General features: G+C 39.6%; 1 protein-coding gene across 1 annotated transcript in view; it reads left to right on the top strand.

The window, feature by feature from the left end:
* Positions 1–26,341, top strand: part of dctn1b (dynactin 1b) — a 37,969-nt gene that overhangs the window by 4,547 nt on the left and 7,081 nt on the right. The window contains exons 3-12 of the mRNA XM_053335272.1: positions 295–326; positions 15,459–15,635; positions 18,450–18,647; positions 19,759–19,963; positions 21,793–21,871; positions 22,113–22,272; positions 23,290–23,394; positions 24,478–24,669; positions 25,416–25,532; positions 25,691–25,843. Of these exons, the coding sequence (XP_053191247.1) occupies positions 295–326; positions 15,459–15,635; positions 18,450–18,647; positions 19,759–19,963; positions 21,793–21,871; positions 22,113–22,272; positions 23,290–23,394; positions 24,478–24,669; positions 25,416–25,532; positions 25,691–25,843 (1,418 nt within the window). The remainder of the gene's footprint in view (positions 1–294; positions 327–15,458; positions 15,636–18,449; positions 18,648–19,758; positions 19,964–21,792; positions 21,872–22,112; positions 22,273–23,289; positions 23,395–24,477; positions 24,670–25,415; positions 25,533–25,690; positions 25,844–26,341) is intronic.

Genomic DNA, 26,341 nt, shown 5'->3' with positions numbered 1-26,341 from the left:
ACATGAGATGATTCCTCGAAAATAACATTTAATTATTTTACACAAAAAAAGCAGTTCGTCTCCAGGGCAACCGAGTATGACAGCAGAAGAAACACTGAGATTATTGAGTGTTATCTGAGTAAAGAAAAGAAAGAGGAGAGAGTCTGTTTCATGCAGTCGCTCTGACAGTTTGTATTAGAGTTGACCATCTGGTGAAAAGACAATAAATCATAAGTCATAATGTTTGCACCAGGATCCTTGTGGGGCGTTACACCTTATAAAACATTATCTTTCTCTCTCTTTTATTCTCCGCAGAGATCCTGGAGACGCCCAAGTCCACTAAACTGGTGAGTCAGATAACATTGCTCGCTCTGACACAAAGTTACCCCCGCAGGAAATCAGTAGCAGATATTGGACACACACACACACACACACACACATACACACACACACACACACACACACACACACACACACACACACACACACACACACACACACACACACACACACACACGGTGCCACACCTGCCTGATTCAACACTGATTGTTCAGCAATTTCTTACTGCTGCTGTCAAAAAACCTGCCTTTTCCCAGGTGTTGTTTGATGAATGTGTGTGTGTGTGTAGATGAATGTAATGAATACTTTGACTTTGACTTTCAGCATTTTTTATGATTAAATGCAGAGCTACAGTACTTAAACTATATGCAGTTTAGAAGAACTACAGTACAAAAGCATAATATACTTATACCTAAATAACTTGCACATAACTCTCCTTTTATACATGGGAAGGAAAGCATGAGGGAGGAGTTCAACTGAGGTAAAATCTGTAAACCTTTTCTTCATAATTACATAATGTCTTCCTCCCTAATCATTAAAAGTTTAATATTAGCGAGTTTACCAAATCTGTTTGTGCATAACAAATACAGATCTTCCTAAATTCAGAGTTTAGGGTTCAGTTCTCCTATCTGACCAGCAGAGGGCGATGCTGACTTAGAAATACACTTCTCGTTCAGGACTGCAAGAGACACCAAGTTATTATTTATTATAATAATCAGAAGAGATTAGTTTAACCTTTTAGATTAAAATTATATGTGTGTCTAAAAATCTGCCACGCAGGCTGCTTAGGATTCACAAAAGGTCCCAAAAGATATTAAAACAAAGAGACAATTTTTATTTGTTTGTTTTGGTCTGAGCTGTTTTGCTGTGTCATGGTTATGAATTATGACTATATAATAAGGTAATATGCAGCAGTGGAAGAAACTTAATGAGAAATACAGTGCTGAGTCACAGCAGTCATTACTTTTTTTTTCTCTCTCTCTTTTTCTCAGTAGATATTCTTTTATTCTATATTTTTATTAACAAAAGAAGAGCACTTTAGGATTATAATCTAACCTCATATAACCTTCTCACTGTTAATATCATACATTATCCTAAATTCATTTTTTTGCCTCAGAAAATGTGAAAAAAGTCGAGTTTAAAACATGTTTCAAATCTTCTCTGAGGCTGAATTTATCCAGATTTAAATCCTCCTTTGACCTTAGTGGTTAATAGTTTAGTGTTCATTAATATATGCTACAGTAATGGTTAAACATTTGCAGGTGTGATAAGTGTCAAGTTTCCATTTTTATTTTCAGTGTAATCCTTGATTTAAAATAATGAGAAACGTCTGCCCTCCAGGAGCTTATCAGGTTTAAATGTCAACGTGGCCGTAACCCACCAACTGACATTTACTGGATGTTACACGGAGCCATCAGTTCATATCTTTAACCCAGAGGCAGTGACCTGAAGGATTTGGTTCAGACATTTTTCATTATTTAACAGGATAAAAGTCTAACTGAGAAAAAGAGAGAAACAACATTTAAGACAACATAAATAACTGTAGTCAGTGAGAAATAAGGGTTTGTAAGATTAGCAATTCAAAAAAATCTTTAGAAATTGTCTTAAAAGCATCAGGTTTGTTAAAATGGTTTTATGTCATTTGAAATGTCATTTGCACCATTTTTTTAAAACCAAAAGTAAGACTGAATGCTCCTGAAAATGTCAAATGGTGTAACCACAAAATACTGATAAATATTGAATATTTTATCCACCTACAGTGTATTTAAGTGTATTTATACAAACAATTACTTAATTTACAAAATATATTGAAATGCTTCCTGGTCTCCATGATTCCCTAGATTAATGTAATATTTACAACAATTGTATTCCATTACCTTTATTTAGTATAAAAAGTTATAATGTAAGATCATGCCAAACTAGTTGATATGGTGTTTTATTGACAATTTAGTGTTTTTAAGCAAGTTGAATTATTTGGTACAAAGTTTTTATGGTTACACCACTTAGACATTTTTACCATAATCCTCTGATATATTCTCTCAAAATGGATTAAAAGCAGAAATTTGATGCTGGGTCCACAAAAAAAACAATGTGTGCAAGTTATTCATATGTTTATTTTCACATTTTAACGTTTTTAAATTTGACTAAACCACATGAACACAAATAAAATGTCATTGACCCTTACACAAGTATAAAAGCAACATTATTATATACAGTGTAATATACAGTATTCTGTTTATAAGAACTAATAGTTTACATTTTTAACCTTTTGAAAAAGTGAAAAGAGGCAGATATTATATTTAAATGAGCTGTGAATGTGTTATAAGGAGAACTGTGTGTCATTTATAGAGAGATTAAGATGTTCGGCAGAGTTTATTTTAAGATATTTGAGGATATTAGAATAACTTAAGTCGTGTTTGAGACATTTTTAATTAGTGTGAAAAATGAGAATGAAGAAACGTGTGTGAGGGAGAGATGTGTGTGTGTGTGTGTGTGTGTGTGTGTGTGTGTGTGAAAATATACTGCACAGTATATTTGATCCAGGTCTGTGGTCCATCAATGGAGAGCACTGATTCACTGCAGTCCCCTTCACTTCCAGCATGCCACTGACAAACCTGACCTTTGACCCTTCCCTCCTTCCTTCCTTCCTTCCTATCTTCCCTTCCTTCCTTCCTTCCTTCCAACCACGCAGCGAGGAGTAAAGCCCAAAAAGGTGCTGCATGTTTCTCTAACCTCGGTACAGTGGTAATGTTATGATGACTGTGTAACGGTGGTAACTGTGGCTCTGAATGGCCTCGCTGCTGCATGGTAACAAGGCCCCCCACACCCCTCCATCAGTCCCTCATTTTTACCCATGGTTCCTCGCGGGCCTCCTCAAACCTCACCGCCCTCGTCTGTCTTGTCTTGTTGTCTGAGCTGCTCTGTGTTTCATGTGAGAGTGAATGGAAGAGGAAACAAGAAAAAGAAGAAGAAATTTGTGTCCTCCAAAGCACCACAACCACTTCCTGTCACCTGACTTCTCCATGCTGTTGTTTGCTCTTGTGGCACATGGTGTGTTTTGTCTGTCGCCTTTGTGTCTGTCTGCTTCCTGTGCATTTAAAGCATGTTAAAGAAGAAGACATGACGCTTTTTTGGTGATTTTTTCCTCATGTTTAAGTATAAAAACAGAGCAAAATCCAACTTATTATGACATGAAAGTCACTTCCTCCCCTCTTATGCTGCTATAGACTATACGTAGACCTGGTTCTAGTGTCTTTGAAGGCACCATGGGTTGTTTAGGAGGCAGATAGAGGTTTTAGTGGGACTTTGTTAGATTATTAGCAGCTCATTTGTCTTCTATCTGGTGGTTAGTTACAATCTTTGTGTGCACGGGAACATAAAATCTGTTTTAGACCTTTTGGCTCCGTTTGGGTACATTTTGTGTGTTTTGTATTGGTGGATTTCAGATTGCAGAGACAGGATGACACAGAGCTGTTCCTGAAATATTTAAAAGTTTATCGGCAGATATAATGAGGATTTAGTTGTCTGAGTTAGTCAAATAAAGTGAGGATCTACCACAGTTACCGTCTTTTTAGTAAGAAAGTTCTCTCTTTGTGTCTCAACAGTGTTTTTCTATTCAGCTGCAGTGGAAGTATAGTTGCAAAGAGGGGATTTGACACTAAAACGAGAGTAGAATTAAAAGATTGTCACGTCATTTAACGAATTTGGACGACTGAAGCTCCATATTTGCTTCAAATTAATTTTTAAATACATTTTTACACAGACGAAGGACTGTAGACCCCCCCCCCTCGACCCCCCATCACTTACATTCAGAGTGCATTAAGAGGAGATAATGTTCAGTATGAACAGGAGGAATGATTACAGCAAGAGAAACGTGTTTCAGTGTTGATTTGGGTAACTGACTGTTGTTTTAGGAACGCCTTAAAAAATTGTGAACCCTGCAAAGAAAACGTACAGTGTAATAAATCATCTACTGAGTTGAATCAAGTTGACCGAGGCTGCAACTAAAGAGTATTTTCTTTCGATTATCGCCCTGAAAACAGTGAAAAATGTCCATCACAGTTTAAACACAAACTGGCTGGTTGAAACGTGAATCAGGTACTTCTCAGTTCGAGGAAAGCAGATTTCTAGAGAACAAAAAGCGACTGAAGCACATCGACTAATTCCCAGCCTTTAATTGTACAAACAGGCTAATGTTTCAGCACCACTGTGTCTTCATCAGAGTCAAAGTGGACAAAGACGTGAAGCAAACAACATACGTAATCAACTTAGACCAGGTGTGCTGTTGTCATTAGATAATTGTTTAAACAGGGTTTCGGAGGAGGGAGGGGGGGCTGTTGTAGTCATAGATGAATACTGTTTTGTTCAACCAACTGTCCAAAAATCAAACATATTGAATTTCTTATCACACAAGATCAAGAATAGCAGCAAATCCTCACAATAAGACAAGCTGCATTTTCTTATTTTCAACCCAAATAGTTGCAGATTATTGATCTCTGAAGCTCTAATTCTGACTCATCTCATCTTCTGATCAGTTTAGATACTCAGTGATGGTTCATACAGCTGGATCTCTCACTTACATGTTAAATGCAACATTAAAATGTACATGTAATATTTGATTGACTATAATACACTGCAGAAAGCTCTGACTTTAAGAGCATTATGTAGTTTTCATCCCTGCTATCTTTATTTCTTTATCTTGAGGCGAGCTCGACTTTATTCATATTGAAGAAGAAAACAATTGTGGCAGCTCAGTATTTCATAGTTCATTTTCATCTTTTTTTATTCTTTGTTAGCGTCTAGCCGGCACAGTTTTAACCCTCCTGTTGTCCTCGTGTCAAGGAAGGAAGGAAAGGAGCAAGAAGGAAGGAAAGGAGGAAAGGAAGGAAAGGATGGAGGGAGGAAGGAAGGAAGGAGGGAAGGAAGGAGGAAGGGTGGAAGGAAGACGGAAGAAAGGAAAGGAAAAAGTAGGAAGGAAAGGAGGGAGGGAGGAAGAAGGAAGGAAAGGAGGAAGGAAGGGAGGAAGAAAGAAGGAAAGGAGGGAGGAAGGAAGGGAAGAAGGAGGGAGGGAGGGAGGAAAGAAGGAAGGGAGGAAAGGAGGGGGAAGGAAGGGAGGAAGAAGGAAGGGAGGAAGGAAGGAAGACGGAAGGAAAGGAGGAAGGGAGGAAGGAAGATGGAAGGAAAGGAGGTAGGAATGGAGGGAGGAAGAAGGAAGGAAAGGAGGAAGGGTGGAAGGAAGATGGAAGGAAGGAAGAAAGAAGGAAGGAAAGGTGGAAGGAAAGGAGGGACAGAGGAAAGAAGGAAGGGAGGAAAGAAAAAACAGTCAAAACAGACAGGGTAAATTTGACCCTGGAGGACAACAGGAGGGTTAATCCATTCCCTTTTATTAAAATCCATCCAGATCATCTTGTTTATAACGAGCATAAATCGACAGCATAGACAAAGACAGCGTGTAAATAGCATTTCTTTGTGACTTTAACATTTTAGGATGTAAGCTCCAGTGCTCTTTAACAATCATCCGCAGCTGAGTCATACACGCAGGCGTTCGTTTGCTGCTATGCCTCCAAAATGTCAGATAGTGACGGAGGTGAAACCCACCGCCCGCCCGCCTGCCTGCCTGCAGAGACCATACCTGCAGAGTATAGATTTCCTGTCAGCTCTGTTGTGCTTTATCGTCTCCTGTGCTGCATCTCGCTGCTCGGCAGGCTGACTTTCAACTTCAGAAGCTCACTTTTACTGCAGAACCAGGATGCTTTGATATTTATAGATGTAACTGAGGGCTGTTCATAGGAAATGTAAAGTTTTAACACAGGAAAATGAATGAAAATGTACAAATAGCTGTCCCAAAAGTGAAAATGAATGAGGGCCAATAACATAGCAATTGAATACTAAGCTTTTAAAGAGGATGTAACATGCTTTTTGTGATTTCCTGTTATTTATATACTGTTATAATATTGTTTGTCTGTGTTAATGTCAGGCAAAATTCTAAGACTTGAGGCAAACATATGTAAAAATGCTCCCTTTAAAGCAAAAGTCAGGGTCCGTCTACAAAGTTACCCCTACATCCTCCTCATGATGACGATAGGAAAGGCAGATTTATTTGTATAGCACATTTCAGCAGCAAGGCAATTCAAAGTGCTTTACCTACAACATAAAATGCATCAAAACAGAATATAAACACAAATGTCTGTCTGCATATTTCAGATCAGATTCAGGCTCAAATGTGTTTGAATATATTTGAGAAGTTGATATTTTGAGTGAGGAAAAGGGCATTTAATAGAAGCCAATCAGAACAGAGTGGACTCATCAGGAACCTTACAGAGACAGGAGCTAAAACGGCTGAACTGAGGGGCTGCTTAAAGGGCCAGTATAAGATAAATAAGGAGTTCTAGTAAACCCCCCCCCCCCCCCCAAAAAATATAGCTCTGTAAATGTGCATAATGTGTCCTCCTTTATAAAAGTATAAAAAACATGACGTACAAATGTTCAGGTGTTTAAATTAGATGCCAAATAAAAATCGACTAGACTGCAGGAATAATAATGACCACCTCAAAGCCCCACAGCACAACAATTACACGTGTGTGAGGTTGCTATGGCAACATGTTAACATGGCACACAGTGTAAAAACAACAAAGGAGCCAAAGCGGCGATGCTTAGATCAGAGCAGCGTTTCATATTAGGAGCTTTTTTTTATTTACTTGTGACTAAACACTGCCGAACAAGCAACAACCAGAAGTAAACAATTAAATAAATAAAATCTAATTAGGAGCAATTTACAGCAGCTGATGATGCTTATTAGAGCTGATGGCAAGACAAAAGACAATTAATCTTTATTTATTTAATTCCCTTTACTGTTAATTTTAGCTTCTTCTTCTTCTATTTAACATCTGGACTTTAGGCTTGTTTTGCTTTGTGTGCAGCCACAGACAGGAAGTTTACTGCATTGGGTTTAGACAGACCTGGACACTGTAGGTCACTTTTATTCACTTTATTTATGATGTTTTGGTTCTCGGAGAGTTAGTAGAGTAGAAGTAACTGTCAGTGTGCAATAACTTGTGTAAATGTATGATATACACAGAAAACTAAACTTATATTCAATTCCAATTAATTTCCTTGGATCATTTTTGTGCCATATTATTAGGGAGGCAACTAACAATTATTATGGTTATTGATTATCTTCATGATTGAATTTGTCCCATTTCTTAGATCTTATGTCCACATCTTCAAATGTCTTGTTTTGTCTGATCAGCATTTAAAAATCACCTATTATCCCCAATCATATATGACACAGAAAAGTATCAAATCATCACATTTAAGAAGCTGCAACAAGCAAATATATTACATAAAAAATGGCTAAAAATGATTTTTCCATATTCCATTATTAAAATAGTCCGGAGCTCTTCATATAAAGTGGCAGACTCCTAACACTTCCTGATCTGGCAACTAAACATCTGAGTGTAAAGTTTTCTGAAACACGAGACACATCTGACACTTTTTTGACCCCCCTCCTCCCCCCCGACGGGCCGAGCTTAGCTGAGCTGGTTTATGCTGCGTTAATGCTTCTCGGACAGTAATTTTATCCCCTTTTGTGCTGCTGGAGGCTGCAGAGCAGTGACCTCAGAGCCAGCGATCCTCCCTGTGTGCTCTGGGAAAACAGGAATTTGATACATCTCCACCCATCCCATCATCCCCTCTTTGTGTCTGTCCGTCTCACTCCCATCACTTCAGCTGCTGGATGTCTTCTCAGAGCGACACTCTGTGTGTGGCGCAGAGGAAGCGAGCGGGGGTTTAGAGAAAGAAAGATGCTTAATATTTTAACAGGACAGATTTCCCCTTAGCTACTCTGTAATGGATATACATAAACACTTTCTTTCTGGTTCAGCAGTCCAGACTCTGAAATCCCTGCTTCCTTCTTTCTTTCATTTTAAAATAAATCGACTTTAATCAATTCTTTATAATATCCTTTTACACACAAACACTCTACCATCTGTACTTCACTATAAGCCTAATGTTGTTTCCTCTCAGTTTGTCTTTAATGACTTCTGCCCATTTTCACGCCCCGTGTTTATAAAAGTATTTTGGGTTTAACGCTCGCAGCTAATCAGAGAGTATCCCCACCGAATTAATCCTCTTACATCGCTCTCTCCTCCTGATGAGCTGTCGGTGCAGTGAAGGAGATTAGTGGAGCTGAGGAAGATATTACAGTACGATAGCTACTCTAATGGTTCTCGGATGTTTAGGAATAGATCGACATGTGAAAAATCACCTTTTAGACTGGAAAATTCCTCCTTAATACAATCGCTTTTTACCTCTGAAGCTCAAGATTACCACTTCGTCTGAGCCTTAATCCAGGCTGTTATGATTCAGCATAATATTTTAACCCATCTAAAAAGGATTAATTCACTCCTTGTGTTACAGGGAGCTGGTGTACAGCAACTGTGACTAATAGAAATGGGCAAAACCAAATATTTGTGTACACTGTTTATACTGTATTGTGGTATCCTGGCTGCAGACCTCTCTCTAATTTTATTCAGAGATTCAATTAGTTTAAAGAAAAAGCTCCCTTTTAATAAATCTGATTGTATTAGAGCATTATGCAAAACTATAAGCAGTGCCAGTAAAAAGTAGAGTACTTCATGGACATATTTTGTATTATTGTGGTAAAGTAGAAGGATTTAAAAGCACTCGATTAGCTAAAAACAACAAAATGAAACATTCCTGTCTGTTTTGATATGGACTATATTAATATATAGCTATATAAAATTACACTGTGGCACTGGATGACATTATATTATAAACATAGGTAGTGCAGTTTATTTTAATTCAATCCCACATACATCATCCTCCCCCTACCAGAAATACTCACTAAATCACCAAACGTGCGTTAATGAGTGGCTGAAAATAATCCCTAAAAATACACTGTTTGTTGTTTGGGTAAAGTTTGCTAAAAACTACAGAACCCAGCTATTTTAGGAGATTATTGAGCATCTTTTAAAAAAATGAAAATATATATTTGTGATCTGTTTTAAAGATTTAAGTCTTTAGTAGGAACTATTGGACTTTGGACTTGGGTGCTACTATACTGGCAGTAAGGAAAATGACAAGACCAGTGTGTAAGATTTACTGTAGGAAGATATATTGATAGAAATAAAATATAATATTCATAAGTAGGTTTTAATTAGTGTGTAATCACCTGAAAATAAGAATCATTATGTTTTTCGTTACCCTAGAAAGAGCCCTTTATATCTATATAGGAGTGCATCCTCTTAATTTTAGTCTTTCCATGTTTCTACAGTAGCCCAGAACGGACAAACCAAACACTGACTCTAGAAAGGGTCTTAAGTGTTTTTTTTATGAGTTTCTCAGCCACTCGAAGAGGAGGGGGAGGGGAGGGGAGGGGTATTCAGTTGATTGTAATTTGCATTTTCACTGCTAGATGCCACTAAAGTCTACACACTGCTCCTTTAATTCATCCACGTGGTAAAATGCTCATTTAATGTCACATACTGTAAGTCCAGGGAACCTTAAGGTGCTAAAAGAAAACGTTCTTCAGGCAATCCAAAAGTTAAAATATGGTTCTCCAAAGATACTTGTAAACATCTCTTTTAAACCAAACAGAGAAAGGTGTCAAAGGTTAACGATGTCTGGCAGAAGAGCTGACGTGCATACCCTCCAAATCTCAACAGCATGTAGTGCAGGATTGGATACGTGCAGCTCACAGAATCATAACTCCACCGTTAGGCGGGTGAAGGAGAGAAGTTACTGTGTATTTATTTCATCAAGAATATTTGTTAAAATGCTGTTTCAGCTTCACAGGATCTTCATCAGGCTGGAAACAATGAAAAAGAAGTCAAAAAAGTATCAAGAGATGAACTCAAAGACATTGTTGACTTAATGAGAAACAAAAATATAAAATGTCCCCACCTTTATCTTTTAAATAAGTTTAAATCTGAAAAGAAAAAAGCAGAAAAAAATCAGCTCACTTGTAGGATTCCTCATTGTTTTTGTCTCGTTTCAATGAGCCCACACACAGGAGGGATCTGTGAGCGTTGCTAGGCGACAGGAGAGGCTTGCATCAGTTTTGCTGCTCTTTTTTTTTTTCCCCTCTTACCTCCGTCTCCGGGGCCCCCGCCCTCGTCTGGTCTCACATCTTTGCTCCTCCGTCTGTCCCCAGTCACTGCCGCCGCCGCCTCATCACCACCGTCTCACCCATCCGTCCCTCCCCCTCTGTCTGTGGAGGATGAGTGGGTGAGCGGCGGAGAGAGGAAGGGAGGGAGGGAGGGAGGGAGGGAGGGAGGGAGGGAGGGAAGGAAGGAGGGAGGGATGAGGGTGCACAGTGATGTAATGCAGGAGAGCAGGGCATTGGCTGGGCTAACAACTCACAATAAGCAGAGAGTGAAAAAGGGGGGAGGAGGAGGAGGAGGAGACAGAGAGGGAGCAGAGGAAGGTTAGAGGGAGGCGAGGCGTCTCCTGTGTGAGCAGTAGCAGGTCGGAGGCTCGCGGCAGCAGCAGCAGCAGCAGCAGGAGGAAAGAGGAGGATGTCAGAGTCCTAATCGGAGCAGAAAGAGGAAAAAAGGGAGGCGCCGAGGATTATGAGAGAAGCTGAGAAAGAGGACATAAAGGAGGACGATAACGGGAGGACGGAGGGAGAGAGAGAGAGAGGGTGGAGAGCCTGGGAAAATAAAGAATCACCGCGGCCATTTGCACCACTGCAGCTTCCCGGCCTGAGCGGCTGTCTGTCTGACTGTTCGGCTTTACCTGTCTGTCTGTCCTGAACCCTTCCTCTCCTGGTCTCTCGAGCATCTTTTCCCTGTTTTATCACCTTCCTCTCTCTCTCTCTGTGTGTGTGTGTATTCCTCGGGGGACTGTGTTGTGTTGTGTGTGTGTGTGTCTCTTCTTCTCTTGCAAATATGATGAGACAGACTCCTGCACCCCGGAAGGTACAGAAACTCAACATATGATCCTTCTTATCTGTTGGGATGTTGCTGTTCTTGTTGTCACCATCCATTTATTTTGGTTGGCAGAAGGTCACGCTTTTGAAAGTTTCATTTATTCCTTCTTTTGTTTTGGTGGTTATTGCTCTTTTTTGGAAGTTGAACTATACCTTGCAGCTTTCCATCTTGTTTAGTATATATAATGCTTTTATTTCATTGATTTCTACATGTGTCTCAGTGGAGTTCATAGTCTGCAATACAAGCTTTTATTTTGAAATTTAGCCTCATATTTAGCTTCATCATGCAAAAAAAAAAAACAACCTTCCACAGCATTTTTTTATTTATGAGGTCAGTGATTTCTATGAGCCATCAGGGTGAATGAAATGATTTCACTCTCGGTTGCAGATGTAGCAAAAGAGGCGGATGTGATTGTATTTTTTTTTTTTTTTTAAGTACAACCTGTTCTAGTATTTACAACACGACACTACAGCTTAAGAGGCTGTCAGCTCTTATTTGGTGCAGCTGTTTAGCTCGGGCTAATTTCTGCTGAATGGTCCAGCTCTAATCCAATAAAGGACGGTAACTACAGAGACAGAGAGAGAGAGAGAGAGAGAGAGAGAGAGAGTCTTCATGCAAAAGACAGGAGGTAGAAAGTGAAAGATTGATGTTAAAGTGAGAAATCAGTGAGAAGTGGAGGGCGTGAGATTATTTTTAATGAATGCACAGTAGTAGAAAGAGCTGAAGTGTTGCTACAAAGCTGTGTTAGATACAGTTAACACATGAATGAACCTAAATGAAGCAGAGAAAGTCAGAGTGGAAATGACAGGAGCTGGAAAGTTAAAGGTAGAAGTTTAAAGATGTGATTCATTTACAGTGAAAAAGCACAGTTAAGTGTCTGTACAGAGATCTGGGTTTAATGTTTTTTTAGTTGTCAACTTGTCAAGTCAAATTGAAAAGAATAGTTTCTAATTTTCACAGCAGACATTTTAACTTGTCTTCATATGAAAAGCAGCTGCTACTGAAAACATTACCGATGGCTCTGCTCTGTTGAAGCGTATCTGTAAATCATGACAGTGTGACAGCTGGGACGCTGAAACTGAAGCAGCTAAAAAAAGGAATTCAGCCATTTTTTAATTATATTTTTCACACCTTTTGCTTTTCCTACTGTGACGAGTCAAAATGTCTTCTGTTGTGTTACTATAGGTCAGTTTAGTAGCTGCTCCAGAGCTTTCAATCACATTACATGAGCTTTAACAACAGATGGAGTTATATCAAGATACATTAATTAATAATAAGGATCCTACTTTTTCTCTCCTGGCATGAATTAGCTCAGACTCAGCCTGTAAAGATCAGATAGTACACTCAGTGCTTTGACCCTCAAGTTATAAATCTGTTAACTTCACTGTGCGGACGTCACTGGAATCATTTTAAATAAGGGGTAATGTACAGCCAGATGCTCATTAGTGCAAAATGAAGCCTTTCAGAGTGTTTATTTCACCATAATGACCTACTAGCTGTACATTACTCTGCTTATTACACAGCAGAACAAAAGAAATCAATAATTTGACACAAAATAGTGTCTCAAAAAAGCATTACTATTAATTTAAAAAGGATTTTATTGATTCTATGGTTGGAGCTGCATCCATTAGCAGCGTCAACTCTGTAGCAATGGTCCATAGACATGCTGTAAATGAACAATCACAATTGAGTATTCAACATAGCTGTGTAATAATGATAATTGTAACATTTACAAGTCTTTAGCGAACTCCTACTGCTGATCAAGATCATGTAAAATAAATAAAAGCTCCAAAAACAACTATTAAGTGGACATTGATTTGAGTTGGTTTATTCCAAGGTCAATAATGAACTTAAAAACTCTATATTTATTTAATTAACATGTTTAATTAAATACAACTTAACATAATCAGCACATTTAAACAAATTCAAACTAACCAAATTATCTATTTATTATTATTTATTTCTTATTTTTATTATATCCTTTTGGCCCGTCCCAAACACGCTATGCTGCAGGATAACGAGCTATTATCCCGTCTCTGTCTACAATATGAGCACCGTGCAACAAAACTGGGGCTCGGTGAACCGGATCAGCTGTGTTCCCCGAGACACAATGCGGTCATTTAGGTCTCAGCGGCCGTACCAGTCACAGTGTTTGTATTGTTACCAAGGTTTTTTGTTTTTTTTTCGTTGGTCACGTGGCAGAAAGTGACGAGGCTTCTGAAGACCGGCGAGGATGAGAGAGAGATGAGAGATGGAGGAGGGGAAACAATTGAGCAAGGGGTCTGTGTGGGTGATAGAGGAGGAAGAGGAGGAAGAGGGGTTTTGTGGGACTTTTAGAAACAACTTTAACAGATTTTTTTTTGGGGGGGGGGTTTGAGTCTCAGGAGAGTTTTGAATCATATCAGTTTCATCATCCCATTTTGTCTTTTATGTCTGTGACTTCCTGTGTTTTATGAACTTTGCCTTGAATCACTAACCCTGGTTGTTTGTTTCCTTCCCTTCCCTTCCTCCTCTCCTCCTCTCCTCTCCTCTTTTCTACTACTTTTCCTCCTCCTTCTCTTCCTCTTCCTCCTTCTCTTCCTCTTCCTCCTCCTCTTCTTCTTCTCCTCCTCCATGTTCTCCTCAGACCACGGCCAGAAGGCCCAAGGTGAGCCCACTCTTCAAAGTCTTCAGGGCCTTCGCATTTCTGTGTGATTGTTATTTCTCATCATGCTGCTGCAGTGTGTGTGTATGTGTGTGTGTGCGTGTGTGCGTGCGTTGCAGAGACAATCATCAGACACATAGCAAATCAATCTTTTTTTTTCATTAGAGGAATGACAGTTTTGGTTACTAGCACCATTTTTTAAAGTCCATTTCGACTTCTTCTTATTTATCTTTACTCCAATATTGAATCCTGTCAACATCAGTTATCCATTTAGTTCTTTTTTTTTGTTCCTGGTCTCTTTTATTTCATTTGTAGACAGGTTTTAAGTTCTTATTACTGCTTTTGTTTTAATGTATTAATTGCTTTATTTGCTTTCTAATCATTTTTAATTTAATTTTGAGCATTTTTCTGTCATAATTTTGTATCCATGTTCTGAATCTGGTCTGGAGCCATGATGGAGGTCCACAAAAGAATTGGAAGTTCACAAATAAAAAGTTAATTACGTAACAATATGGAAGAAAATAAGAGACATACCTAAAACATATTGTTATGGTGAAGGTGTCGTTCAGTTTGGTCATTTTATAAGTGACAGTCTGAGTTTCCCTCCCGTCTCCTGCACCTGTTAGAGAGAGAGAGAGAGAGAGAAAGAGAAAGAGAGAGAGAGAGAATGAAAGAGAAAGAGAGAGAGAGAGAGAGAGAGAGAGGCGCTTAGATTTTATTAAAAGCATCAATCCACAAAATAAACCGGAGACAGTTATTATTACACTCCGAGTCTGCTTCTGTCACATTTGGTGAAGGGTAACATGAGCAGGCAGCTGTGTAAATCACATAAATAACCCACTGTTTATGTGTTTTGAACTTAGTTATCGTATCAGTGAAACAATAAATCCAAACACCCACCGTCAATTTCTTCTAGTTGAGCCAATGTGATGTGATGATCTTGAAGATGCAAAGATGAGGCGAATCAGGAGTTCTTTCTTAATGCTCGTTTAATACAGGCCTGGATCATCAAGCTGCATGCATGAGGCAAATTGACAATGAGCGACTGAGAGTAAACAGCATATCAGGTATTTCCTCAGAGGTAACCTAAACAGAATATGATCCAGGCATCTGAGGTCCTGCCAAGTTTGGATTTTTATCCAACATGTCGGTATTTTCCAATAATCTTAGAAAGTCCAGCGCCAGAACATCATCCATTGATTAAACTGGGGATCCAATATGGCAGATATGAAAAGACATACTAACATTTGCTATATTCCTGCTGTCAGTCAGCCTGATGAAAGCAGTTTATCCGGCGGCTGTGTTTCGGTGTTTAGTTCAAATATCAGCGATCTCTCTCCAGAATAACTGACTCTACCTTTAACTGTTAACGCTGTGAATTGCACCCAAAAAGAGAAGGACCTCCATAATGGCTGCCATCAGTGCTCATAATCAGACAGCTGCTTATATTTGTGTAATTTTATGTTTATTGTCTCTTTAATCAAGATTTCTAGAGGGTCTGTTTAGTTATGTTTTGCTCATCATGTTTCCCTCGTGTCACTCAGCAACCCAGCCGAACTGCAGGCACCGTTGGGAAAGGGGCCGCGTCCGGTTCGGCCTCGGCCTCGGCCGGTGAGATTAGCAGCAGCGAGCCCAGCACGCCGGCCCAGACTCCTCTGGCTGCACCCGTCATCCCCACCCTCCACTCACCTGGAAACCCTCCGCCCCCTGTCCCCAGCAAGGTCTGTACGGTCTCACAGCAGCAGCGTAACACCACACACACACAGCCGAGTCAAAGCCGACAGTCACAACACAGATCTGATGTTTTATTAACACTTTCATCATCTGCCAGGAAGACGTGTGTGACTGGTGTTAGTATTCAGAGGAGACGACTAATGTGTGATAGATAGCAGGAGACATTAAGCTGCATAAAAATCAGTGTAGCCCATAATTACAGGAATAATAACTAACATGTGATACTGTGGTTTTGTAACGCAGCACTCAATGTGCCAAAAACATCAAAGACCACTTAGGGGGGGCTCACTGGCAGATGTGCAGGAATTTAATCAGATGTGACGTTGGTTTGCTTTTGTTCGTCGGAGCATAATGAGATTTTTTTTTTTTTTTTGACACCGCTGTCAGTGTGTATTGTTGTCATGTGTGTGTTAGCATCAAGATCAAATCAGAAATGAGCCTGAGGTCATAACTCAGAATACATCAGACGACATAAGAAAAATAACAACATGGCACGCTGGATATAATTCATCATGGTTATAATTCATTATGTAGCATCACATGTTTTAATTATGTAATCCATCCATCTGTTACCAGGGTCACAGCTTATCTCAGCATGCACTGGAGGAGAGGCTAATTAGAGAAATGAGACATTTAATTGAATATGATGTAGAATAAAAAAAAATGAGATTGAGAATTGAGAAAGTATGTAGCTGCTAAGAAAGAAAGTAAAACCACAGATACAGGTGATTGTGTTTAATTGACCATGTTCTCCAGTTTCAATCACTCAGTTAATCAAAGTGCTTCACAATGAGCTGATTGACAAGCTGACAAAAAAAAGAATAATAAGAATAATACATTTTTTTAAAAGGAATACAAAAAATAACAATTTAAAGACAAATATTGTGAGACGCTGTTGGTAACTGTTCGATTCTCATGATGGAGCGTCACCAAACTGATATATGATATCATGACGTCATCAGTTTGTGGCATTTCTTACATTCACCGAACAAATGTTTTAAATCTTTGATCTCTCCTTGAAAAAATCTGCATCACCAGCAGCCATCAACAACAGGAATATAACAGATTATGACTTTGAAAACAAAGTTACTTTCATTATAATACTGTATAACATGCGGCATCCCTCAAGGCTCTATGTTAGGCCCATTTCACTTTACAACGTTAATAGAAAACACATTTTTCCAAAGCTATACAGATGACACAGAGCTGTATATGGGTCTATTTCCAGTTTATCTTTTTAATATTTTAATAGAACAACATTTTAAAACCTGTGTTTAATACATTCATAATATAAATATAACTTAGATTGATGACTCAGAACTTCTTACAGCTCAATTAAGATGGAAATTGGTGCAATTACAGTATCGACTCAGGTGTATTATCATTTGACACCATTATTACTTTATTTCAATTTCATGCGGTGTCCCTCAAAGCTCAATTTTAGGCCCATTTCACTTTACAACAATGTTAATAGAAAACACATTTTTCCAAAGCTATACAGATGACAAAAAGCTTTATAGCTGTCTAAATTGATCTTTTTAACATTTTAATAGAACATCATTTTAACGCCTGTGTTTAATTCATTCATAATATAAATATAACTTAGATTGATGACTCAGAACTTCTTACAGCTTAATTAAGATGGATATGGTGCAATAACAGTATCATATCTATATATCTATATTTTTTACCACTATTGTTTGATTGTGTACTTACTTATTATCATTTAATTGTTATTTATTTTTTCTATTGATGCTCTTCTATAGTTGCTGTCCACTTGCTGCTGCAATAATGTAAATCTCTCCACTGTGGGACTAATGAAGGAACATCTGATCTTATCTTAAATCACTTTTAAAAGAAATCTTAGGACAAGACCTTTTATAAAGACAGATTTCACCTGTTGCATCATCGTGTGTGCTCAGGTTGAATCTCTGAGCTCGTAATCAGCTAAGTGTTCGTTCATCTGTATGAAAATGTCAGCCACTATCACAATCACGCCATTCTCGTTCAAGTCATCTGTTATCTGCTGTTCAATTTTGAGCCTGGCACACAGTCGGTCTGATTCGTGTTTTCCCCCTCAGGAGAAAGAAGGAGTCACCATGGAAACACAGGTGCAGTGGTGTGATGTGGTTGCACTCGGTACTGAAGTGTTGTTTTTCTCTCGCTAACATTTTAACATGCTATCAAAGGTGTGAAAGCTGGTCTTTAATTAGTGTGTGTGTGAAAAAAATGCACGATTATTTTGGGAATAAAGTCGAATCTCCAGCTGCTGAGGGGAAAGTAAAACCGTGTGATTATATGCTTTGTGGTTTAATATATACACGAGCACATAATGTGTGTTTTTCTTCACCAAAGTGTGTGTGTGTGTGTGTGTGCATGTGTGTGTGTGTGTGTCTTAACGCTGACTTTCTCTTCTCCACAGGTGGAAATGAAAGCTTTGTAACATAAAAAGATGAAAGTGCTGCTACCACAGAGTAAAAGCTTTGTGCTTGACCCACCGCTTTTATTATTCACTGAGAAAATACTTGAAGAGTGAAAATTAAATGATTTTTTTTTTTAAATGGATGCACTATAGCAGGAATCACATTGACTGTTTCATCTCAGAGTTCTTTCATTTTTTTATTGTGTGATTATCTCTGAACAGCAACATGTGTTAAACTAATTAAATCTCTTCTTTCCTTCCATCTGTCCTCATCACCACTCCTCCTTTTGTTTTTTTTATTTCCCAAAATATCCTCCCTTTTCCTATCCTCTCATTTTCTCTCTTGCCCTCTGTCACCTCCACATGTCCTCCGCCCCAGGAGGAGGAGGCGCTGCGCTCTCAGGTGAAGGACCTGGAGGAGAAGCTGGAGACGCTGAAGATGAAGCGGACGGAGGACAAAGCCAAGCTGAAGGAGCTGGAGAAGCACAAGATCCAGCTGGAGCAGCTGCAGGAATGGAAGACCAAGATGCAGGAGCAGCAGGCCGAGCTGCAGAAACAACTCAAAGAGGCTAAAAGGGTAAAAGACAATGAGTGTTGAATAATAGATGATTGGATGAAGAGGTAGAGGTTACTTTACTCTTATATACCATTCATATTCTGACTCATAATTAGTCTCTACATTATTAATCATTATTAATAAATGTTTGATTAATCATTATTTTATATCCCAGGAAATAATTTTATATAATATGATGAATACAACAATGTGTCTGAATGATGATTTTTGATTATTATGATAGATGCACAAAAATAAAAAAATAATATACAATTTATTTCCATTTTTGTATATTTGAGGTCCCATTAGGAAAACTCCACCTAGGAGAAATGTGTATTCGATGTTTTTACAGCTCTCAAATAAAAAAAAGGGTCAAATTTGATCCTGAGAAGAATGTCTAGATGATAAAAATGATGATGGGTGGATGACTAACAGTGAATAACAGGACTTATGGTTATGAAAAATATAAATAAATGCATTGAACATAATGTAAAAGTAACATAATTTCTTATTTTATGTGATTGTTGCTTATTTAGCTAGGAATATCTAATGTCATAGAGAAAATATAGATTATAAGGTTTAGTTTAATTTAATTTAGCTTTATTGTCATTATATTAAGGGTCAAACAACAATATAACAACATTTAGAAAACATTCCCTGAGCCATACTGTAAGAACATTTAAGACAATTAAAAACAATTTAAGAACAATTTCATAAAACATTGATCATCTATAAGGGCAATAAAGTGCAATATGCAATATAACAAAGTGCAAACAAACAGATATATGATTATGGGCAAAAATTTAAACCAATTTGTTTAATATAACAAAAAGGCAACATAAAAGGACACTGGAGAAAATAAAACCTTCATCAGACCTTTTTATTTAGTATTTTATTAGACCTGTAAGCTCACCAGAGTCTGTAGGATTCATCATCTGGGGATCATGAATATGTGTGTAATATTTTATGGCTATCCAGTAGTTGAGATATTTCAGTGTTGTACTAACCGACTGACATTATTAGTAGAGACAGTATTAAGATCACATAGATAAAGCAGAACAGTGTCCTATTTGTACATAATTGAATCTCTCTCTCTGTCTCTCTCTCTCTCTCTCTCTCTCTCTCTGTGTAGGAGGCTAAAGAAGCGCTGGAGGCCAAGGAGCACTACATGGAGGAGATGTCGGACACTGCAGATGCAATCGAGATGGCCACGCTGGATAAAGAGATGGCCGAGGAGCGGGCGGAGTCTCTGCAGCTGGAGGTCGACTCCCTGAAGGAGAGAGTGGACGAGCTCACCATGGACCTGGAGATCCTCAAGCACGAGATCGAGGAGAAAGGTAATGTTAAGACAAGGAAAGAGAATATAACCTCATTAATATTTATTAGAACTGAAACAGCACACAGTCTTTAACGGGAGGAGATGGACGTCTGAACTGATTCGATTTTATATCTTATTGATCATTCATAAAGACGGCACTGACAGTATAATTTTTTGCTGCAACCCTTTTATCCAAATATATTTATTAAGTGTTGATGCACAACTCAGCTCTTTCTATAAGTTTGAGACTGAACAAAACATTGAACATGAAATCTGTAACAAAATGTCAGAAATAAACAATTAGCCCTCCTGTTGTCCTCGAGTCAAGGAAGGATGGAAGGTAGGAGGGAAGAAGGAAGGAAAGGAGGGAGGAGGGAAGGAAGTAAGGAAGGAAAGGAGGAAGGGAGGAAGGAAGGACGGAGGAAAGAAAGAGGAGGGAAGGAGAGAGAAGGGAAAAGACGAAGGAAGGAAAGAAGGACAGAGGAAAGAAGGAAGGGAGGAAGGTAGGGGGGAGGAAAGAAAGAGAGAAGGAGGGAGGGAGGGAGGAAGGTAGGGGGGAGGAAAGAAAGAGAGAAGGAGGGAGGGAGGGAGGAAGGAAGGACGGGGGAAAGAAAGAAGGAGGTAGGGAGAGAGAAAGGAAAAGAGGAAGGGAGGAAGGAAGGAAAGAAGGACAGAGGAAAGAAGGAAGGGAGGAAGGTAGGGGGGAGGAAAGAAAGAGAAAAGGAGGGAGGGAGGAAGGACAGACGGAAGGAAAGAAGGAACAGTCAAAACAGACGGGGTCAATTTGACCCGGGAGGATGACATGAAGGTTAAGTTTCTTACAGATATAAAGCCTGTGGTCAGTTAGTGAGATCAAACTTTGGCCTGTAACTTGATGAGATTGTTGAAATGATGTCGGGTTGATCATCAGTGACCTCTGAGTGCAGTGTGTCGCTGCTTTCTGCTTTTTCTTGATCCTGCAAAGCTTTTTCTGTTGTTTTTTTATTTATTTAAACTGCCGTAAGTGCTGCTAACACAGAGCGAGCCAACTCACAAGAAGAACAGCAACCATTTGTTAAATTGAAACTTTTTTGGCAACTACACGCAGCTCTATCAATCCTCTCTGAGCGTCAGACTGTGACTTAAACTCAAAGAGCTCCTCTGACTCAGTTTCACACTCTAAAGAAAAGGATCAACATTGATGCAGCAGAACCAGAGACAAAACATAGTGCCTATATTACCCACAATGCAACTTAACCTTCCTGTTGTCCTCCCGGGTCAAATTGACCCTGTCTATTTTGACTGTTCCTTCTTTCCTCCCTTCTTTCCTCCCTTCCTTCCTTCTTCCTCCCTTCCATCCTTCCTTCCTCCCTCCCTCCCTTCCTTCTTCCTCCCTCCCTTCCATCCTTCCTTCCTCGCTCCCTTCCTTCCTTCTTCCTCCCTTCCATCCTTCCTTCCTCCCTCCCTTCCTTCCTTCTTCCTTCCATTCTTCCTTCCTCCCTTCCTTCCTTCTTCCTTCCTTCCTCCCTCCCTTCCTTCCTTCCTTCCTCCCTCCTTTCCTTCCTTCTTCCTTCCTTCTTCCTCCCTTCCTTCCTTCCTCCCTCCTTTCCTTCCTTCTTCCACCTTCCTTCTTCTTCCCTTCCATCCTTCCTTCCTCCCTTCGTTCCTTGACTTGAGGACAACAGGAGGATTAACTCAATTCACTTTGCTGCACAGATTCAGGCATGTTACAGTCGTTCTCTACAACACGTGTAAAAAAACAGACTTTGATGTAAAATCTGTGACGTTCCCCTTTAAAAAAAAACGAGTGTATCTCACCACCTGTCACAGATCCTGTAGAGCTCAGTCATGTTTTTGGGTTCCTCTCAGGTTCGGATGGAGCCGCCTCCAGTTACCATGTCAAACAGCTGGAGGAGCAGAACGGCAGACTGAAGGAAGCGCTGGTCAGGTGGGTTTGTGACGTTGTTTCCATTATTGTGAATGAAAAACCTCGAATGCCAGAAATGATTTTAGTCTAATTTTACTTTGTTCACATGTTGACAGTAAAGAAAGAAAGAAAAGATGTTGAGAGATGTGACAGAAATCCAACAAAGCTCTTAGCAGCTTGTTTTTTTGGCTTGCATGTTCAAAGTGAATAAATAAATAAACTAACTAACCAACCTTGCATGAACTCTACTTTGTGTCATCAGGATGCGTGATCTGTCTGCGTCGGAGAAACAGGAACACGTGAAGTTGCAGAAGCAGATGGAGAAGAAGAACGTGGAGCTGGACGCTTTGAGGGCCCAGAAAGAAAAACTGCAGGAAGAGATGACGGTGGCAGAAAAGACCATCGACGAGCTGAAAGAACAGGTGAGAGGTTCGGTGATTGAAATGATTTGATGATATGATGAATGATACGTCTGCAATTAGAGGAGTTAAAGTTCTATAATACCTGGAGCCCTCTGCTAACCTTTATAATAATATAATACGCTTGCTATTGTTCCTGATGATTCTGAGAGAGAGAGAGAGAGAGAGAGAGAGAGAGAGAGAGAGAGAGAGAGAGAGAGAGAGAGAGAGAGAGAGAGAGAGAGAGAGAGAGAGAGAGACAGAGACAGAGAGAGAGACAGAGACAGAGAGAGAAGGAAGAGAGAGAGAGACAGAGGGTGAGAGAAAGAAGAGAGAGAGAGACAGAGAGAGAGAGAGAGAAGGAAAAGGGGGAGAAGGAAGAGAGAGAGAGAGACAGACAGACAGACAGACAAGGAGAGAGAGAGAGAAGGAAGAGAGAGAGAGACAGAGGGTGAGAGAAGGAAGAGAGAGAGAGACAGAGAGAGAGAGAGAAGGAAAAGGGAGAGAAGGAAGAGAGAGAGAGACAGAGAGAGAGAGAGAAGGAAAAGGGAGAGAAGGAAGAGAGAGAGAGAGAGAGAGACAGACAGACAAGGAGAGAGAGAGAGAAGGAAGAGAGAGAGAGACAGAGGGTGAGAGAAGGAAGAGAGAGAGACAGAGAGAGAGAGAGAAGGAAAAGGGAGAGAGAGGGAGAGAGAGAGAGACAGAGATCATCTATTTATCTACAAATTTCATTATTTATAATTTATTTTCCTTAATATAATATAATATAATGTATAATGAAGATGCTCTGATGTAACATAAAGTTTATTTACTACTCTGTACTGTCTGAAAAAACTGAGTAAAAAAAGTTGGAAGAGTTTCAGTGATTGATGTTTCATCTTGTTGAAGCTCTGCCACCAAAATATCAGCCTCAATTTAGTTTGGAGTGAAAAGGTCACTGATGTGATTCATGAGGTCAGGAGAGCTCTCCACCGCTGCTGCTGCTGCTGATAATAATAATAATGATGATGATGATGATGATGATGTGTTCGCTGTTTTCAGGTGGATGCAGCTTTAGGGGCGGAGGAGATGGTGGAGATGCTGACTGAGAGGAATCTGGACCTGGAGGAGAAAGTTAGAGAGCTGAGAGAGACGGTGACAGATCTGGTGAGTCTCACTGTGAAGAGACACACACACACACACACACACACACACACACACACACACACACACACACACACACAGACACACACACACACACACACACACACAAACCATGTAACCATGTATGAGTAACATCAGAACAGAGTCACAAAAAGACAAAGAATTAAATCAGAAAATCTTCAAGTTGTAGACCAGGGGTGTCAAACATGCGGCCCGTGGCCCAGAACTGGCCCACCAAGGAGTTCAATCCGGCCCTCTTTCTTTTTTCCTCTTTTCCTTCCTTCCCTCCATCTTTCTTTCGTCTTCTCTTCCTTCCTTACGTTTGTCCCTCTTCCCCTTCCTCCATCTTTACTTCCTGTCTTCTTTTCCTTCCTTCCTTCCTTCCATTAGTCCTTCCTGTCTTCCCTTCCTTTTCCTCCCTCTCTTCCTTCCTTCCTTCCTTCCTTCCTTCCTTCCATTAGTCCTTCCTGTCTTCTCTTCCCTCCTTTCTTCCTTCCTTCCATCTTTACTTCCTGTCTCCCCTTCCATCTTTTCCTTCCTTCTGTCCTTCCTCCCCTTTCTTTCTTTCTTTCTTCCTTCCTTCCTTCCTTCCTTCCTTCTGTCCTTTCTTCCTTCCTTCCTTCTTTCCTTCTGTCATTCCGCCCTTCCTTCCTTCCTTACTTCCTTCCTTTTTTTTTAATAATCTCTGTTTATAGACAAATATTTTCCTGCTCAGCTGTAAAAAATGAAAGTGTGGCTGTTTGCTGACTCATTTCATTATTGATATTGGCTCAAAGACATTAATATGTGTGTGCCGCCCTCGGGTCTTTTTGTTACCACTGCAGTCATCGCTCAGTTACTATTTCCTCTGTTCTTCATTGACCTTGATCAGGAACACATGAGGCTTTCTGCACGGCCGCTGTCACAGTCAAAATAATAACTTTACAATACATGAAAGTCACTGTGTGTAAAACCTTTAAAATCAAAATGTTACAATCCTGTTTAAATTATACATATTGTGGCTTTAATCTAATCTATTCATAACTCGTCTTTTGTTTTTGGGTCTGACGCAGTTCTTTTCTCTCTGCCACTGTTTCCTCGCTGCAGGAAGCCATCAACGAGATGAACGACGAGCTGCAGGAGAACGCCAGAGAGACGGAGCTGGAGCTGAGGGAGATGTTGGATCTCGGCGCGGCGAAAGTCAGAGAGTCGGAGAAACGAGTGGAAGCTGCGCAGGAGACCGTCGCCGACTACCAGCAGACCATCAAGAAGTACCGAGAGCTCACGGCTCACCTGCAGGTCGGTCAATGACGAGTGTTTGTGTGTCTGTGTGGATTTAGTCACATTTAAAAAGGTTAAAATGTGAAAATAAATGAATAACTTGCACACATTCTTCTTTTGTGGACCCAGCATCAAATTTCTGCTTTTAATCCATTTTGACAGAATATATTAGAGGATTATGGCAAAAATGTCTAAGTGGTGTAACCATAAAAACTTTGTACCAAATAATTCAACTTAAAAATGCTAAATACTCAATAAAACACCATATCAACTATTAATGGAATACAATAGATAGATAGATAGATAGATAGATAGATAGATAGATAGATAGATAGATAGATAGAAGTAAATAAGGATACTAAAATCTATTATAGAAACACATGACGTAATAAAGTGCAAGTTTTAAAAATAAAAAAACATTTTACTGGTTGAGGTGCTGGTTCAAAACGTGCAAATTAAGAACATTGCTCCATTTGACATTTTTAGGAGCATATAGTCTTATTTTTGCTTAAAAAAATGGTGCAAATGTCATTTCAAATGGGTTAGGGTTAGGTACATTTTAATAAACCTGATGCTGCTTTTAAGACAATTTTTAAAGATATTTTTGAATTGCTCATCTTGCCAACCTTTATTTGTCACTGACTGTACAAACTGTGTTCCTCCTGTTCCGCTGCTGCAGCATATTTAGCATTTAGCATATTATCTGATCTGTGGTCTTTCTGTCCGACTCTCTGTCCTGATCCTTCCTTTGTGTTCTGCTGCAGGAGGTGAACAGAGAGCTGACGAGCCAGCAGGAAGCCTCCGCAGAGCTGCAGCAGCAACCGCCAGCTGAGATGTTTGATTTCAAGATTAAGTTTGCTGAGACGAAGGCCTACGCCAAGGTCAGGAGCCCGTTAGTCTGGATACGTAGTTCGGAGCTGTGTGATAACCGAGCTGTCATCCTGAATGTCCCTTTTTATCACTCATGTGCTTTTACGAGAACAGAGTTTTAAAGTTACGTGATCTAATAGCTGTTCCTTCTTTCTCTGTTTGTGTCCAGGCCATCGAGATGGAGCTGAGGAAGATGGAGGTGGGTCAGGCTAACAGACACGTTTCTCTCCTGACGTCTTTCATGCCGGAGTCCTTCCTCCGTCACGGCGGAGACCACGACTGCATCCTGGTGCTGCTGCTCATGCCCAGACTGATCTGCAAGGTAACGGCCACACAGAGTACGCTAAAAAAAGAAATCTGATTACAATGAACAGATGGTGAGCGGCGAGACAGACCAGTGGGAGATGAAGAGGAGAGATGACGATGATGGATTAAAATCAATGATGTGGATTTTTGCATAGTTAAAGCAAAGAGGTTTGAGTGATTTTTAGCTTTTATGAGTGTTTGGTTGAGCCTCAATCTTTTTGTGAAACATACTACTGAAGTGAATCCAAGTAAGAGTGACCTTACTTTGATTTATCTGGAAAATAAAAGCACTGAAATGCAACACAAAGGAGAAGATGTCAGTAAACTTAAGATTTTTATTGGCTGCAGCTCAAATAGGAAGGAGGAAGAGTTTTAACTGTCTTTTCTTATATATTTAAGAAAGAAAGCCATAACTGTACTAAATGCAGCTACTATAATGTATTATTATTGTTTCCTTGCACTTTTAAGGACTGCATTTCCATTTTGACATTATAAAATACATACACATAACATA

The sequence above is a fragment of the Scomber japonicus genome, chromosome 16 (genome assembly GCF_027409825.1).
Source record: "Scomber japonicus isolate fScoJap1 chromosome 16, fScoJap1.pri, whole genome shotgun sequence".
In the NCBI taxonomy this organism is placed as follows: domain Eukaryota; kingdom Metazoa; phylum Chordata; class Actinopteri; order Scombriformes; family Scombridae; genus Scomber; species Scomber japonicus.
This window is presented reverse-complemented; position numbering and strand designations above follow the sequence as displayed.